General features: G+C 46.7%; 1 protein-coding gene across 1 annotated transcript; it reads right to left on the bottom strand.

Moving 5' to 3' along the window:
• Positions 1 to 13: 13 nt before the first annotated feature.
• On the bottom strand, positions 14 to 13,898 carry LOC107320564 (cytochrome P450 2K1-like). The gene is made up of 9 exons (XM_015876519.2): positions 8,500 to 13,898; positions 6,998 to 7,160; positions 6,677 to 6,826; positions 6,121 to 6,281; positions 5,526 to 5,699; positions 4,890 to 5,031; positions 4,491 to 4,678; positions 3,865 to 4,006; positions 14 to 3,479 (listed from the first exon to the last, which is right to left on the bottom strand). Exons 1-9 carry the CDS (start codon positions 8,695 to 8,697, stop codon positions 3,292 to 3,294), a joined length of 1,506 nt encoding a protein of 501 aa, XP_015732005.1. The 5' UTR covers positions 8,698 to 13,898; the 3' UTR covers positions 14 to 3,291.
• Positions 13,899 to 13,987: the final 89 nt, after the last annotated feature.

The following is a 13,987-nucleotide window of genomic DNA, read 5'->3' as shown; positions in this document are numbered from 1 at the left end:
CTGTTGTGCAGGGTGCATTGCATGGTCGCGGAGCAGCTCTGGTGCACACATGCTGCAGAGATGTGGCGGTTGTGGCAGAAGCAGCGAATGTGTTGCAACATTTCTGGGATTTTTTTATTAGTTTCCAAGAAATGGGCTGGAGGCGACGGTTTTCTCTAGAGCAATGCCTGGTGTGACTCAGCCCTGCTGCAGCCAGCACACAGCACACAGGTAGGGGTGCAAAGCAGGCAAGTGGGGCCGGGGTGGCACAGGGTACAGGGTGGGGGCACGGCATTGTGCTCTGTGTGTGCTCCTGCAGGGCTCGGTCTGACCTTAGAGCTACGTGCCACCGCCATGCTCCTGGTATGTCATCCCTGCCCTGGGAGCCGCCAAAATCATAAAAAAACCTTTCAGAAAGAGATTTAAATTATGTCTGAAAGGCCGGGAGGGGGAGAGCGCGTTGGGTTTCTTTAAGCCTACCAACCTCTGAGTGCAATGCATTAAGATGACAAAGGTAAGTCAAGCTGTTGTGATGACAAGAAATTCCTGTCTCAATAACCCGTCTGGTACGTGTTTTGCTGCGGAGCCACGCTGCTACGTGCTGCCCTGCCCGGCACCCAGCACACAGCCCTGCTGGGCAGCGGAGCTCTGCGGGCTCCAGGTGAGCACTGCAAGGCAATGCATTCGTGTTTCTTCCCGACTTGGCTTTTACCTTGAAGAACACGGAGCTGTATCCATTCCCTGGTGTTCGAGTTCTTAATGGGCAGAAATAATCTCTTTCCTTTATTAGCTTAAATGTGTTGCCATTCACTTTAATTTTCCATTTTCCCTCTGCAATGAGGAAAGGTTGATGGCAGCAGATGACTCTGGCCTTCTCTGGGACACTGCATGGCCCTGCCCTTCCTTCCTCCCTTCTCCATTTCCTCCTTAAAGCAAACAGACACATCTTCCACACCATTGTCTGTGTGAAGGGTTTTCCTTCTCCATCACCGTTTTCCTTTCCTCCTATCCCAAATTCTCCACAAGTCAGTAAATCCTTTTAGGAAAATGATAGCCAGAACCCAAAGCCATCTCAGATGCTTGTCTGCCTCCTTGGGACCAATGCAAGAAAAAGCCTGGCATGGCATCTTCAGCATCTTGTAGGTGTGTGAGGATTCCAATTCACCAGATAATCAGCTCTGAAGACTCTTCCCTTCTTATAAATGGCATCAAGTTGTGGACTGCGCAGTGCTTAGGAAAAGGGATACTTCTGCAGGGACGGTTATCAAAGCACTGAAGAAGCCTTTTTGGTTGTGACCTTCTAGAAACAGCCTGGTTTCCTTGGAGCTGTTTGTGGCTCTGGGCATTGCTCACACTTCGCATTGTTAAACATGTTCTGGCTGCGTGTTGCCCAGGGATCCCTGCACTCCGTGTGGGCGTACAAAAGGAGGTGCAGCCCAGCTTTATCAGTTTGACCCCAAATCTGCTTTATCCTGCAGCACCAGATAGATCAACAGCAACAGAGCAAAATATTTATTTGTTAAGTAGAAGCTAAGGTCAAGCTTGCAGTAGTTAGACTGCAAACAAAGCAGCAGCAAAATGAATGTAAGCAAGCGGAGCAGCAAAGGCATTCTTGTTACACAGCTTGTTCAGCAGATTCCTTGAGCTGGATCGGAAGCTGGAGCTGGCCCCAAGGCACAGCACAAGTGAAAGTGCAGCCCCAGTACAAGCACAGGGAACATACGAGTGCAATACTGGGACAAAGCACAGTGCAGCTGTCAGAGTGCTGCCCTTACTTGTGAACTAAAGCTGTGAAGAGTCAGAGCCTTGGCTGAAGAAAGAGGGACTACTTTGTCATCTCTTCATATTCTCTTGCTCCTTTCTTTCCGTCCACTTGCAGCACAGACCAGGTTTGGATGACAGTAACATTTTGTGCCAGCCTTGCCCCAGCCATCCCCTCAATCTCTATAACTGTCAGTTTCTCCCTTTTTTCTTTCCATCCTGACTTGCCTTTCTCACTCCAAAGCAACATAGAGCATCTTCAGTGACTCACCACTCTCTAACCCATCTGGTTTCCTGCCTGTGTTAACAGACAAAGCCTCCTCTCTTACCCACACCATCATTCAGGTTTCACACCTTCCCTCTGCAGCACAGCTCCTAGTTCCTACATATAATGGCTGCTCCAGAAGATAATCATTAACTGTTCTAACCAAGCAGCCGCCCTAGGAAGGCTTCCCGCTGTGCTGACACCAGCTCTCTGCACAGACCCCATGCACCAAGCTCATGGCACATTAACAGGCTGGGTAGGAAGCCCTAACACAGCTCTCTTTCCAGTTTTACAGTTTTTAATGGCTATGAGAAAAATCCTATGAACTCTGTCAGCACTTCAGGTCTTTGCTGGCAGTGAGAGCATTTTCAGCTCTGGATTAGTAACATTGGTTCCCATGCAGGTGACTGCAGCATTGCCTCAGGCTTGTGTGCAGCATCACGTGTGCAGGTTCAGAAACCACTCACTTTCTGTGGCTGCTTATTTTCTGTCAGTGTAGGGACAAAGCTGGCCCAGAGCGTGTCTGGATGTGTGTCAGAGCCATATCCCCATCTTTTTGCCCCTCCACGTCCCCCCACCACTGCTGTCCCAGAGAGGCAAGGGAGTGGGAGAAAAACCTGCCTTAGTGTGAAAGCTGCTAGACTGGCCCCCTCATAAATAGGCTCTTCAGTATAAAAGTGCAATCCAGTGCAATGTGGAACGAGCCCACTTTCCAAAGCACTTAGCAGTTTCCTGATAGCTGGCCCATGCCTGGCTCTTGGCATCAGCCCATGTCACACCCGAGTGTCTGCGACGCTGTGATAAAGATAAGGCTGTGCTTCGCAATGGCAGCTCAGCCCAAGGCTCAGCTCAACAACCATCTCAGGGAGACTTCTAGACCCTCTAAGGATCTGCTGTCTCCAATTGGGCCATGAATAACCAGCTCTGCTATACAGCTGGGATTCAGGCTGAGAAATTCCCCACGGAGGCTCTCAGCCGCGAGCCCCTGGTGCATTATGTCCATAGAGGAGGCTCAAAACTATGTCATTCTTTGAAACAGCCCTGCAAACTGCATCTCTGGTGTTCAGTGAGTGGGTCATGTCTGGGAGCACTGCTCAGAGGTGTCTGAAGGGTTTGCATTGTGCAGAGGGTACAAGAGCTTGGTACTTGGAAAGGATCATGTGAACAAGAGACAAACAGCAGAACCCAGTGCCCTTTTCCTAGTGCTCAGACAGACAGCTTCCCCCCTTTAGCTAGACTTGCAATCAAGCTTGAATTGCCCACTACACTACCTCCATGTCGTATGATCATTTGCAGGGCACAGCACAGACCAGGTGAGGCATGGGGGTCAGGGTGAAGCCGACGTCAGCAGTGAGATCTAGGTCTGCTTTGTTCACCCCTGGAGGGGGCTGGAAAACAAATTTGCGGAGCAAGCCTGCGAAGAAGAGGAACAGCTCCATTTTGGCCAGACCTTCTCCAACACAGGCCCTTCGTCCTGAAAACAACCAGAAGTAAATGTTATGCAGTGGAACTGTTGGTGATGGCACCCAAGACCTTCTAAACTGGACACTGTGCAGCTGAGGTAGGAAGCTTTTCCTTCCTTTTCTGTGTATATTGGAGAGGGGGGAGGGGGTACTGATGACTTAGTGTCAAGCTGCCTGGAAGCCTGAAGGTATGTGAGATCATTTGGTGCCTGGGGGTAAATCATTGTCTGCCAGATCTCCCAAGGAACAGCAGGTTATAGCAGTGGTGGACAGGACCAATGGCCAGAAACCTCTTATCCTGCCTTATCAGTGTCCTTCACTTACATACTTCCCTGGGGTCAGCAGACACGGTGCTGCTAGCCTGGCCCCAGGGTGGGCACATATTACCTCTCTCACCTATGGAGAATGGAATAAATGCCTCTCTCCTAACAAAGTTCCCATCAGCATCCAGGAAGTGGGAAGGGTTGAACTGATGCGGGGTTTTCCAGTGCAGCTCGTCATTCAGAGCAGAGGTCAGCAGCGGTATAATCTCTGTACCCTGCAAGGGATCAAAGAAGCAGCTGTTTGGTGCAAAAGGGAGCTGGGATAGCTGTCTTTTTTTCCCGTGTGAAGAAACAAATAAGACTGAGCCCTGGCAAACAGAACCAGAGGATGCTTCCTGGCCCCACTGTGGCTATACTGTTATCAGTATTTGCTGGTCTCCTTTTGCACCATGTAAGCTTTCTTCTTGCAGATTCAGACAGATCTTTGAAGAAGTATACTGAAGTATAGATTTCACATTGGGCATAATAGAATCAAACCAGTGTGACTTCATTAAAGTCTGGTTATTCTGGATTCAAGTGGCTGTAACAGACCACAATCCACTACATGTTTCTAACAGTTGTTCTGCATCCAAAACAAAGAACTACATGGGAGGTTAAACAAAGCATCAAGGTGTCTCTAGGTATTTAGATATTTCCTATCAGCTTTAGATAACACAGTAATTCATTGGTGCAGTGTGAGCTGTTGGCCCCAGAGCTCACCTTAGGTATCACATAACCTTGGAAGTTCACATCGGTCGGTGTTGATCGTGACACACCCATTGGGACAATATTGGCAAACCTTTGTATTTCGTGTATCACAGCGTCTGTGTAGGGCATCTTTTTCCTGTCCTCCAGCTTCGGCATCTCCCCTGGTTCAATGACCTGGTTCATTTCTTCTTGAATTTTTCCTTGTGAGGAGGAAAGGGATTAGGAAGTTGATACTCATTTACAACTGAAATAGCCTTCAGTTTGGCCATGATGAAAAGTCAGTGGTTGTTATTTCCCTCAGAGCACTCACAATAATTACTCTAAACAGTGCTGAATGAGTTCCACTCTCTTCCATAACCCAAACCTTATGCATGCAAAAGAATATCATACAAGAAGAATTCTCAACCTTACTCTGAATTTCTGGGTATTTCATCATCAGGAGGAGACCCCAGCGCATAGTTGTAGAAGTAGTCTCAGACCCAGCAGCAAAGAGATCCAGCGTTGAAAACAGCAGGCTTTCATCGTGGAACATACTGTGGGGTTTCCCTGACTCCTTCAAAACAAACAGGCAACAGCTGTAAGTGATACAGGTGGTGACTACATTGCCACCATCTTTGTCTGCATCTTAGGATTTTGTGGTTGACATGCTGTAGGAAACAAAATGTTTTGCATTTTAGTATTGGGACACTATATATATGTATGTATATATACACTGTATAGAATTTGTGTATATCCAGCCTCCAAATCCAGAACATGGGTCTGTAAGAACTCAGTTACTGCAGTGAGGTTTGCCACCATATTATTCTTGCAGGGAGATTGTGCATGGTCTTCTCCCTACATGTGTTGGATGGCAGCTTATTTCAGCACAAACACAACCAGCAGTTCCAGCGGAGTCATGCAGTGATACAGCACTGCTCACCATGAGGATGAGCTCCAACATGTTCTGCTCACTTCAGTTCTGTTTTTACTCACCCTCCATCCCTGACAGATGATCAGTCCTAATAATGAGCCAGAGCCAAGAGAATCTCAGACTTAGCTTTGAAGTACCTGTTGTTGCTTCATCATGAAGGCATCAACGAAGCCTGTCAGGTTATTCTCATTAAATTCTTCTTGGTGCTCTTTGAAAAGTTTCTGGAGGAAGGCACTCAGCTCACTGATGTTTTGTAGCACGGTCTTGGAAGCTCCAAAGAGAAATCCAAGGGATGGGTAGAAATTATATAACTGTGGAGCAATGGAAGCCTGGGTTAGTTGGTGTTTTGAACATATATCACAAATGTGAGCTGCACTGAGCTCAGCGTTGTGGTGTGTCATATGGACATGGTGTATACAGCAAGTTTGGTCTCACCTCCATCCTCCCATGAGAGGTGGGCACTTTTGCATGGAGTCCCCCAGACAGTTTCAGTTCTGGAGGCACACTTGGGAGGGCATTTTAGCATTTGACTGATAAGCAGCAGAGAAGGAGCCCAGAGGCCAGGGAATCTGTGTGTTGCGGATACAGAGCTGCAGTGTGTTCAATGTGGTGTGTGTGCTGCTTGTGGTGTTCTTGTTCCCCCCTTAAGAACAGGTTGTGGGAGGCCATGAGGACAAACACCATCAATCAGACATGCTCCCAAAGGGATAGGACTTAAAATCAAGCCCTTACCAGCACCATCGGAGAGCCCAGCAGCTTGGTATTCTCACTTAACAGCTTCAGCAAAGTGAGAAACGCTGGATCATCGTATTCAAACCTCTCTCCAAACAGTATAGAGCAGATAATGTTGGATACAGCATTGTTGAGGATCATCTTCGTGTCAAATGGTTTCCCTGTAATTCAGGCAAAATGATGATGGGATGATGCCTATTTTGCCCTGTGATTCAGGGGTGTGCTGCTGGGATAGGGAACCGCTGGCTGGCCTTAGATATTATCAGGGAATGCTGTGCAAAATGCCATATTCAGGTATTGGAAAAGGACAGAGATTCGGTCACGTTCCTGTGGAAATGTGGTTCTGAGCTCCCTCAGAACAAAAATCCCAATCACCACCCAGAGTGCACGGTAGGGAGTCTGCTTTCAATGTCTTAAGGCCTCTGTTTAATAACCTATGGAAGCACATGCTGAACTTTAACCATCAGATACCATTTGCTCAATGTTAAAGTTGTGTTAGTCTTTAATGTTCTGCTAGACACGTTTTCTGTCTCCTGATGAAATTCTTGACACTCACCTTGAAAAGATTCAAAATATTTAATTAGAGAATTTAGTTCCTCAAGGATTCGGACCTCAATTGTTCTCCTTCCCATTCCGAAATCTCGCAGTGTGGACAAGGTAAATCTTCTCATAGTTTTCCATAACTCTCCATGGCTGAATGCTATGCCTAAAATGAAAGTGTCAAATTTTTACGCTACCCATACTTGTTTGTAAGGCCTTGTTACAGAGCTACTCAGTACATGATTGTACAGACCAAAGGCAGTCATAAGAAGGTAACGTTCTCTGCAGTCTCTGCAGACCAACTATAAAAACCAGTGACAACCCAAAGGCTGTTTACCGTTTCCTTGTGTCATTTTCCTGAATATGGGTATTTCTGCCCTCTCTCCAAATTCGTCAGCATGATTTAGAAGGGCATCCTTGATGGTTTCATATCCAGCCAGCACCACAACTTTCCTGGGTCCAAAATGCACGGTGAAGACGTTCCCATATAGCTTGGAGAGCTGTCAGAGTGAATAAATACATTCGTTCTAAACCAGAGCTGGACCCAAACACTACCTCCCCAGCTAGTTTCCATCCTGCAGTGACCCTCCCAGCCCTGCTCCAGGTCTCCAGGTGCTGCTGTACTGTAACTGCTCAGCAACAGCTATCACTACCAGCATCTCTGCTTGCGCCCTGTTTGCACAACAAGGTGTCTGCTATCGCTGCTCCTATCAGATGAGCAGTCAATAAAAAAAGCACTGCATTCCTGTGGTGTTCTGCAGCAACAGGCCAGCATAGCAATACTACTGTGTGGAGGCTGTTTATTTTAATACCGCTGACCTGAGGCAAACGGGTGTGCGCACTGCTTCGGGGCTGAAGCCACAAACACTACGAAAACAAAGCTAGACAATAACTCTTTCAGGACAGCACTTGTCCCTCATTATTGCAAGGTAGGTAGTGTTGCAGTCATAGCAAAATTATTTGCTGGCCATCAGAAAGTTCAGCCTAACCAGGAAGCGTTGCTCTTGTAGATAATGTCACAGGAGCACTGGGCTTTTATTGGGAATTAAATATGAGTCATCTGTCACACAGAAGAGTGGCTTTGACAATCTAATCACTCACTGGTATTTTAGCTTTAGTTTAAACACTGCGAGCCATCCGCTCCAAATGTCTCCTTGTTTCCGACATGCCTGAGTTACCATTTGCTATGCATTAGATGCATACTGAAAATTGAATTTCAGATTAGAAGCAGCTCCTGTTATTACACCAGACAAATTAAATTTGTTTTCATCAAATGACCATTTGACAGTTCAGGAAATAACATGAGCGCTGGTTCGTGCCTCCCTGGCAGCGAACAGGCATGTAGCAGGTTTGGGGCAGGGCATCACAGCCACCTCCCAGCCTGTCTTTGGTTATTTCTTCTCATTGGGACTTCTTGGTGTCAGCCCTGGTTTTACGCAGCAACACAAGGATTGGATGCAGCACACCTGAAAGCCTAAAGCTGGTTGGGAGCTTAGGGGAAGTGAATCCGGTGCCTTCAGGAGACTGCCAGAAGTAGGTGACTTTCCCTATGGTCATATGGCCATTGAAACTGCTCTACACAAGCCTGGTGGAACCATAAATCAAGGCTGATGGACATTGAATGCTGTAGGAAATCTGCATGTTATGGCCCAGGAAGTCCTTCTTCCACCACTAACTGCAGAATTTGAGCATCTGCAAGGCCCTCTCATTGTGGCTGCCCAGGTGAACTTAGCAGGACTGGGTCTCCCCATTGTCAGCAGACAAATCTCCATTTCCTTAGCTGCATTCCTTGCTTTGGGAATTGCATGCTTTCCCCCTGCCTGCTTGCTCCCAGCCTACCTCTGTCAGCGACTGGAATGGCTTTTTCAGGTCCACCACATTCAAGTTTCCGATCAGAGGAAGAGGCTGCGGCCCAGGAGGCAAATTGTGAACTCTCTTCTTCCAGCTGGTGGTGAAGTAAAGGAGAACGGCCAGCCCTGCTGCCAGATAGAGCAGAGAGCTGTTGGCCACACACTGCAGCAAGCTTGTTATGGCCATGGCTGGATCAGAAACCAGAGTGTGGGCATGAGCATCCTGGGGCTTCCTTTATAGCCCTTCTGGCATCACCTGAGCACACCTCGTGGGGATGTGGCTTTGCATAGAGAAAAAGGCTCTCAGGTCTTGTTTACTTCCATTTGGACCACATGTACATTTTTACCTGCCAAAAAGGCAACTTATTTTTTTGAGAAAATTGGATTAACTTAATCTGGAGCTCCTATTTCATCTACAAGAACAACGCAAAGGTGTTTGTTTTCCAGTGTTATGTGCATGCTGTGGTCCATGTGATTTCTGGTGCAGAAGGAAGGGCTGTGCTGGGTTCTCCCATGGCTGTCTTGGTGCATGGGCTTGGCTGGAGCACTGGACAGTCAATGGGAGAAGAAGAACATGGGAAGGAAAGCTCTCAGTAATGGCAAGAGGACAGATGGCAAGGAAGTCCCTGGAGAACATAAAGCCAACCAAGTAGATGGGATAGAGCTGACACGATATGCTGACTTCAGGCTTGCAGAAACGCATTGGTCCCCCCACAGGTAAAGCTTTGCTTTTCCAGCATGCCAGCAAAATCACTTCATTGGGCAACCCAGTGTTTTCATGGCAGACACTGTTACTGTCCTGCAAGTCCTCTGTTGACCATCACAACAGGCCCCTGAAATCACTTCAGTCCCTATTCTGCAGCCTACTGGTCAGTGGCAGCGTGCTCTGTCTATTATGGTGGTGTGGTGGTTCCTGCCTTTTCAAGAGCAGGTATGTGCAGTCCTCCAGGAAAGACCTGCAGACTTCTGCCTAGGGTGGGAAAGAGACCTAGGGTGGGAGTGAAGCAGGGCTGGGCAGCAGGTTGGGCAGAGGAGAGAGGCTGCTTGGAGCAGCTGCAGAGCGGCTGCCAACCAGGAGGAGCACAAAGCCCTGAGCACTGAGTCTGAGTCATCCACCATGCCAGGGCACAGTCCTGCAGGAGCCAGCGTGCCTGGGGGGGTGACAGCTCACCGAGAGCCACCCGCACCCTTTGTGTCCTTGGGGGATGTCGGCAATGCAGAAAGGATCATCAGCAGGAGGCCACAGCTGTAATTAGTGGCCTAAGGGGAAGAAATCAATGTGATGCTCCGTCGCATATTCTCAGGTGGGGATATTTTGCTCCCCACTTGCATATTCTGTCCAATTATGGGGCTGTGCTGCTGTTCCATCCTTTAGAAATCCTTATTTTAATAATACTTTTTGCTAGAATCCTCCAAGGCTCCCGGGCACGGGCTCCACTGATGGAAAAATGATGATTATTTATTAATAATAATAAAAGTACATTAGCTGGAGGCAAGAGGAATCAATAAACTCCAATTAGATTGACATGAAAAAAGGTGCCTGCATGTCTGCCTGTTCTCCATAGCTGGTTATCGGGGTGGAGGGGAGATTTTTCACAAGGGGATTTATCCTGCAGAAGAGGTTTAGGAAGTGCAAGGGAAGGTGGGGGGACAACAGATAGTTGTGTCCTTCTCAGGATGTGAGATGATCTCTGTCTGTGTCCTCTTCGACTGGAGCAGAGGTGGCTATTGCTATAGAGAGGAGAGTCTTCTCAGGGGCTTTCCAACTGCTACAAACACCAGTTGTACCTGGTGATAAGAGAGCATGAAATCCTTTCTCAAGCACTGAGCTGATGGACTTGCAGCCTGCTGGAGCCCCGCCTGGACAGGATGAATGAGGTCTCCATGGGAGATGATCACAGCAGTTTTAAAGTACCACTAATGCCATTTCCTCACCTCCATCTCTTCCTCACAAACCTTGGCTTCCGCTATGCACTCCTAAGCAGTGCCAACCAATTTGTTGGCTTGCAGGGCTGGGTGGTAAATTCTGTTCTCTGCCCACAAGTGTCTTTGTCTTTCTACCAGCACAAGCCAGAACCGATACCACCTTCAGGAAGGCAGGATTTGTGGGCATAGCTCAGGGAAATAATCGGTTCTTCTTAGGAAAGGACCCTGTACGTTAAACAGCCTCACTCATCTAACTTCTGTGTGTTCATCTGGAATCAATCTGGATACAATCTTCTAATGGGACGTGGGGTAATAATGCTATGGTAACAGGTGGATAATGCAGAAAAAGAGCTATTATAAAGTCATAACTCAGTCAATGAGTTCTGATAACATAATAAACCACGAGTGAACACCGAGGGCTTGTATGCCTTGCAAGTCTCTGCAACAAATTTACAACCACGAGATGCCTATCAGCCATGCACTGTTATCAGGGATACATAAACCCTTTTAAACATTAACCTTTTTATAGACTCAGATGTGTTAAAACTCAGGTAGCTCCTCGCCAAGGGATTTTGCTCACCTTGACAAATGCCAGTGCAAAAAGAAATCAAAAGCCTCAGACTTTGACCTCCTTCCTTTTTTTTTCCAGTAATTATTGCACTGTTTTATTGGATTCCACCTGCTTCTCCCCATCCTGCAAAACAGTCTTTCTGTGGGATCACTACAGGATACTGCTCAGTGTTTGCTGTAGGCAAACTTGTACTGGATTCCTACTCATTTGCCTGTCAAATCAGTCTGTTACACACCTACTTTGGTAAAGGAAAACCCCCGAAAATATGCTTTGAAAAATCATTTTACAGCAAGTTTCCAAAAACTGAAGGATTGTGATAAATTCTGTTTGATGGGTCTGGAGGAAAGCATTTAAAACCAACCTCTGCATGGGCTTAACATACTGTCTGTGCAGAGCTTGCTGTCTCCCATACTTTACGTCCTTAACTCTTTTAGCAACAAACTGTTCACAGAAGCATTGCTCCTTTTAAAAGCATTGCTTTCAAACTGATGTCATTCCTTTGGGAGCCTCACTGTGTCACAAACAATGCAGCACATCCTGGGACTTGGTGCTGGTGATGTGCTTTATAATATGCACACCTATAAAAATACCTGCAGTTGGCTCCTTGTGTCCGAGGTCAACCTAAGAAGTTAATGCTGGGGAGTCCAGGTTGTGACAAATTTATTTCCTAAACGGGGCTGAAGAATTCCAACTCCTCACTGAGCACCAGCACTGAGCTCTTTTTGTCCCAGGTCTGCAGCTTCAATCTTCCCAACACAGCACAGCCAAAGTAGTATTAATCCAGGAGCAGTTAGGGACATAGCGGATAGGAGGATTAGTGGGGAGGTATCTAGAGCCAGTGTTCCAGCATCTCAGTTTTGAGGCCCCTGTCTTGGAGCAGACAGAGAAGGGGTTTTGGTATACCATAATTGCAACTTGCAACATAATTTGCTTCAGCTTTTACCACCATGGTCCTATTTCTGCTGTGTTCCCTTCTGCCCTGGTGGGGCTTTGACTCAGCCATCACAGCAAATGATCTATCGTTCTGTACACCTTTGCAGAGCACATAGCATCTAAAGGCCCTGACCTCACTGGCGTGAAACTATGATTTCCCCCTAAGTGCAAAACAATGATGTTTCATTAATCACCCATAACAGAAAACCCCGTTCCCCAGACTACTGGCAATAATCTACATTTTTGCTTGTCTAGGAACTTGAATTAAAGGGGAGAAAAATGGTTTACAACAGCCCGTGGCAGTGATGTAGCAAGAGACTTTATGTAAGAGCTGGCGGAGAGCTGACGGTGTGAGGGTGAGGCGAGCCATGAGCTGCTGGAAGGATGTTTCTCTGAGGTGTGTTCTGTGCTGGAGCTGGGAACAGCAGTCTCAAGGGCACAAATTCCAGTGCCTGAATGTGCTTGGTCTTGTTCAACTGATTCATTTCTTACAGCTATACCAAGCTGAGCTGTAAAATTGCCTCCTGCTTTACTCAAAGGCTTTCGCAGCTTGTCGATAAATTATTTTCCAATTAGCTACGTGTTGGCTTGGAGCTGGAGGCTCTGTAAAGATGCAGCAAGGTGAGGGAATAAAAACAGTCACAGCCTTTTGCAATGCTCCCACCAAGGAAAAGAGGCTCTGGTTGCTGTTCTGACATGGTGCTTCCCAGAGCAGCGTGGGGTGAGTGCAAAGCCCATCTGCAGGTGCATCTGTACAGCTGACAGGTAAGCTGTACAGTGCTAAAGGTTTTCCCTTTGATTTGACAAGGTTGTAAAAGAGCGAGCTTTAGCTTTAGTACATAATTAATGACTAACAGCTCTGATTCAAGCTGTTAAATCAGGTTAAACTTGTAAGTCCCAAGATTTTCCCTAGTTCAGGGAATCACCCATTCTGAGCCTTCTAACCTGTGTCAAGAGCTCCAGGGTAGAAGCTCTTGTTGGATGCTCAGCAAATGACCTGATCTATCCTGTACAAGTGGCACCTTTTTCTCAGCTCCCCCCATGCCATGAAATCTCTTCCTTTGGAGGATTATATGTGGGAAGCATTTGATTCTTTGTTGGTGGTACCGCTTTATGGCTCTGCTTTTACTGAGTTCTTTTCATTGGCTTAATCTGCAAATGAGATAGATTTTTTTCCCCTTAACAAGTGTTACCTAATGGAGTTTTTATTTGATCTCCTTGGGAAAAAAACACACACTAAACTGCTAAAGCACTTGTATGAGAACCTAAGACAAACCTTACCTTTAAAGGAAACTCTAGAAGATACAACTGGCATTTGCACTAAAGCATTAAGTAAGCACAACCACACACCTGCTGTTATACCTGGCCATGAACTAAGACTCCAAAGGAAGACACAGTGTTGATCAACAGGCAATTCAAACATATGAATAGAATACAGCCAGGTGATGGAGCCTTTGCTCAGGGTGGGCTCTGTTTGGGGATTATCCCACTGTGGGATCTGTGCAGATCTTTTCCTTTGGTTTCTCCTTTCAATGGGGGCGAAGCATTGATGGGAGCTGAGGAGCTGGAATCAGGAGCCTGGGCCTCCTCAGTTAGTTGTGTGAGCTGATGAAAAAGGAGAATCTCCTTTTTGCTGTGAACTGTTATAATGAAGTCAAGTGGAAAAGTGCTATTTACCCTATAATAATAATAAAAATGCCATCTGTTGTTCGTAGCCCTGAAAACACACTAATGAATGAAACCTGGTCCTTCAGGCTGCATCAACCTGTTGCTTGTGTAACAGAACACGGTGTCATTTTCCACTTATAATCTCAAATCTCCACTTAGAAATCAAATCAAATAAAAAAAAAATCAAATAAGAAAGTGATCAGAGCATAAAGAAAGCCCTTTAAATGCTGCTGCAGGTAATATTCCCGTCATGGCCGTCCCAGCAATTGCAGCTGTTTTCTTTCTTTTTCCTCCCTCCCGTTTCACATCACTTCTGCTTATTTCACTCATTTAATTAACACAAAATCAACTTAAAGCTGAGGAAAGGCCTCACGTCACG

Source organism: Coturnix japonica, chromosome 14, assembly GCF_001577835.2.
Source record: "Coturnix japonica isolate 7356 chromosome 14, Coturnix japonica 2.1, whole genome shotgun sequence".
Classification (NCBI taxonomy): domain Eukaryota; kingdom Metazoa; phylum Chordata; class Aves; order Galliformes; family Phasianidae; genus Coturnix; species Coturnix japonica.
The sequence above is the reverse complement of the archived record's forward strand: the minus strand, read 5'-3'. Positions and strand labels throughout refer to the sequence as shown.

Coding starts and splice junctions, on each gene's coding strand:
- LOC107320564 (XM_015876519.2), bottom strand. CDS start 8,697: ATGGCCATAACAAGCTTGCTGCAGTGTGTGGCCAACAGCTCTCTGCTC. Junction 7,161..8,499: donor CATTCCAGTCGCTGACAGAG/GTAGGCTGGGAG, acceptor TCACTCTGACAG/CTCTCCAAGCTATATGGGAA. Junction 3,480..3,864: donor ATTTATTCCATTCTCCATAG/GTGAGAGAGGTA, acceptor GGTTGTTTTCAG/GACGAAGGGCCTGTGTTGGA.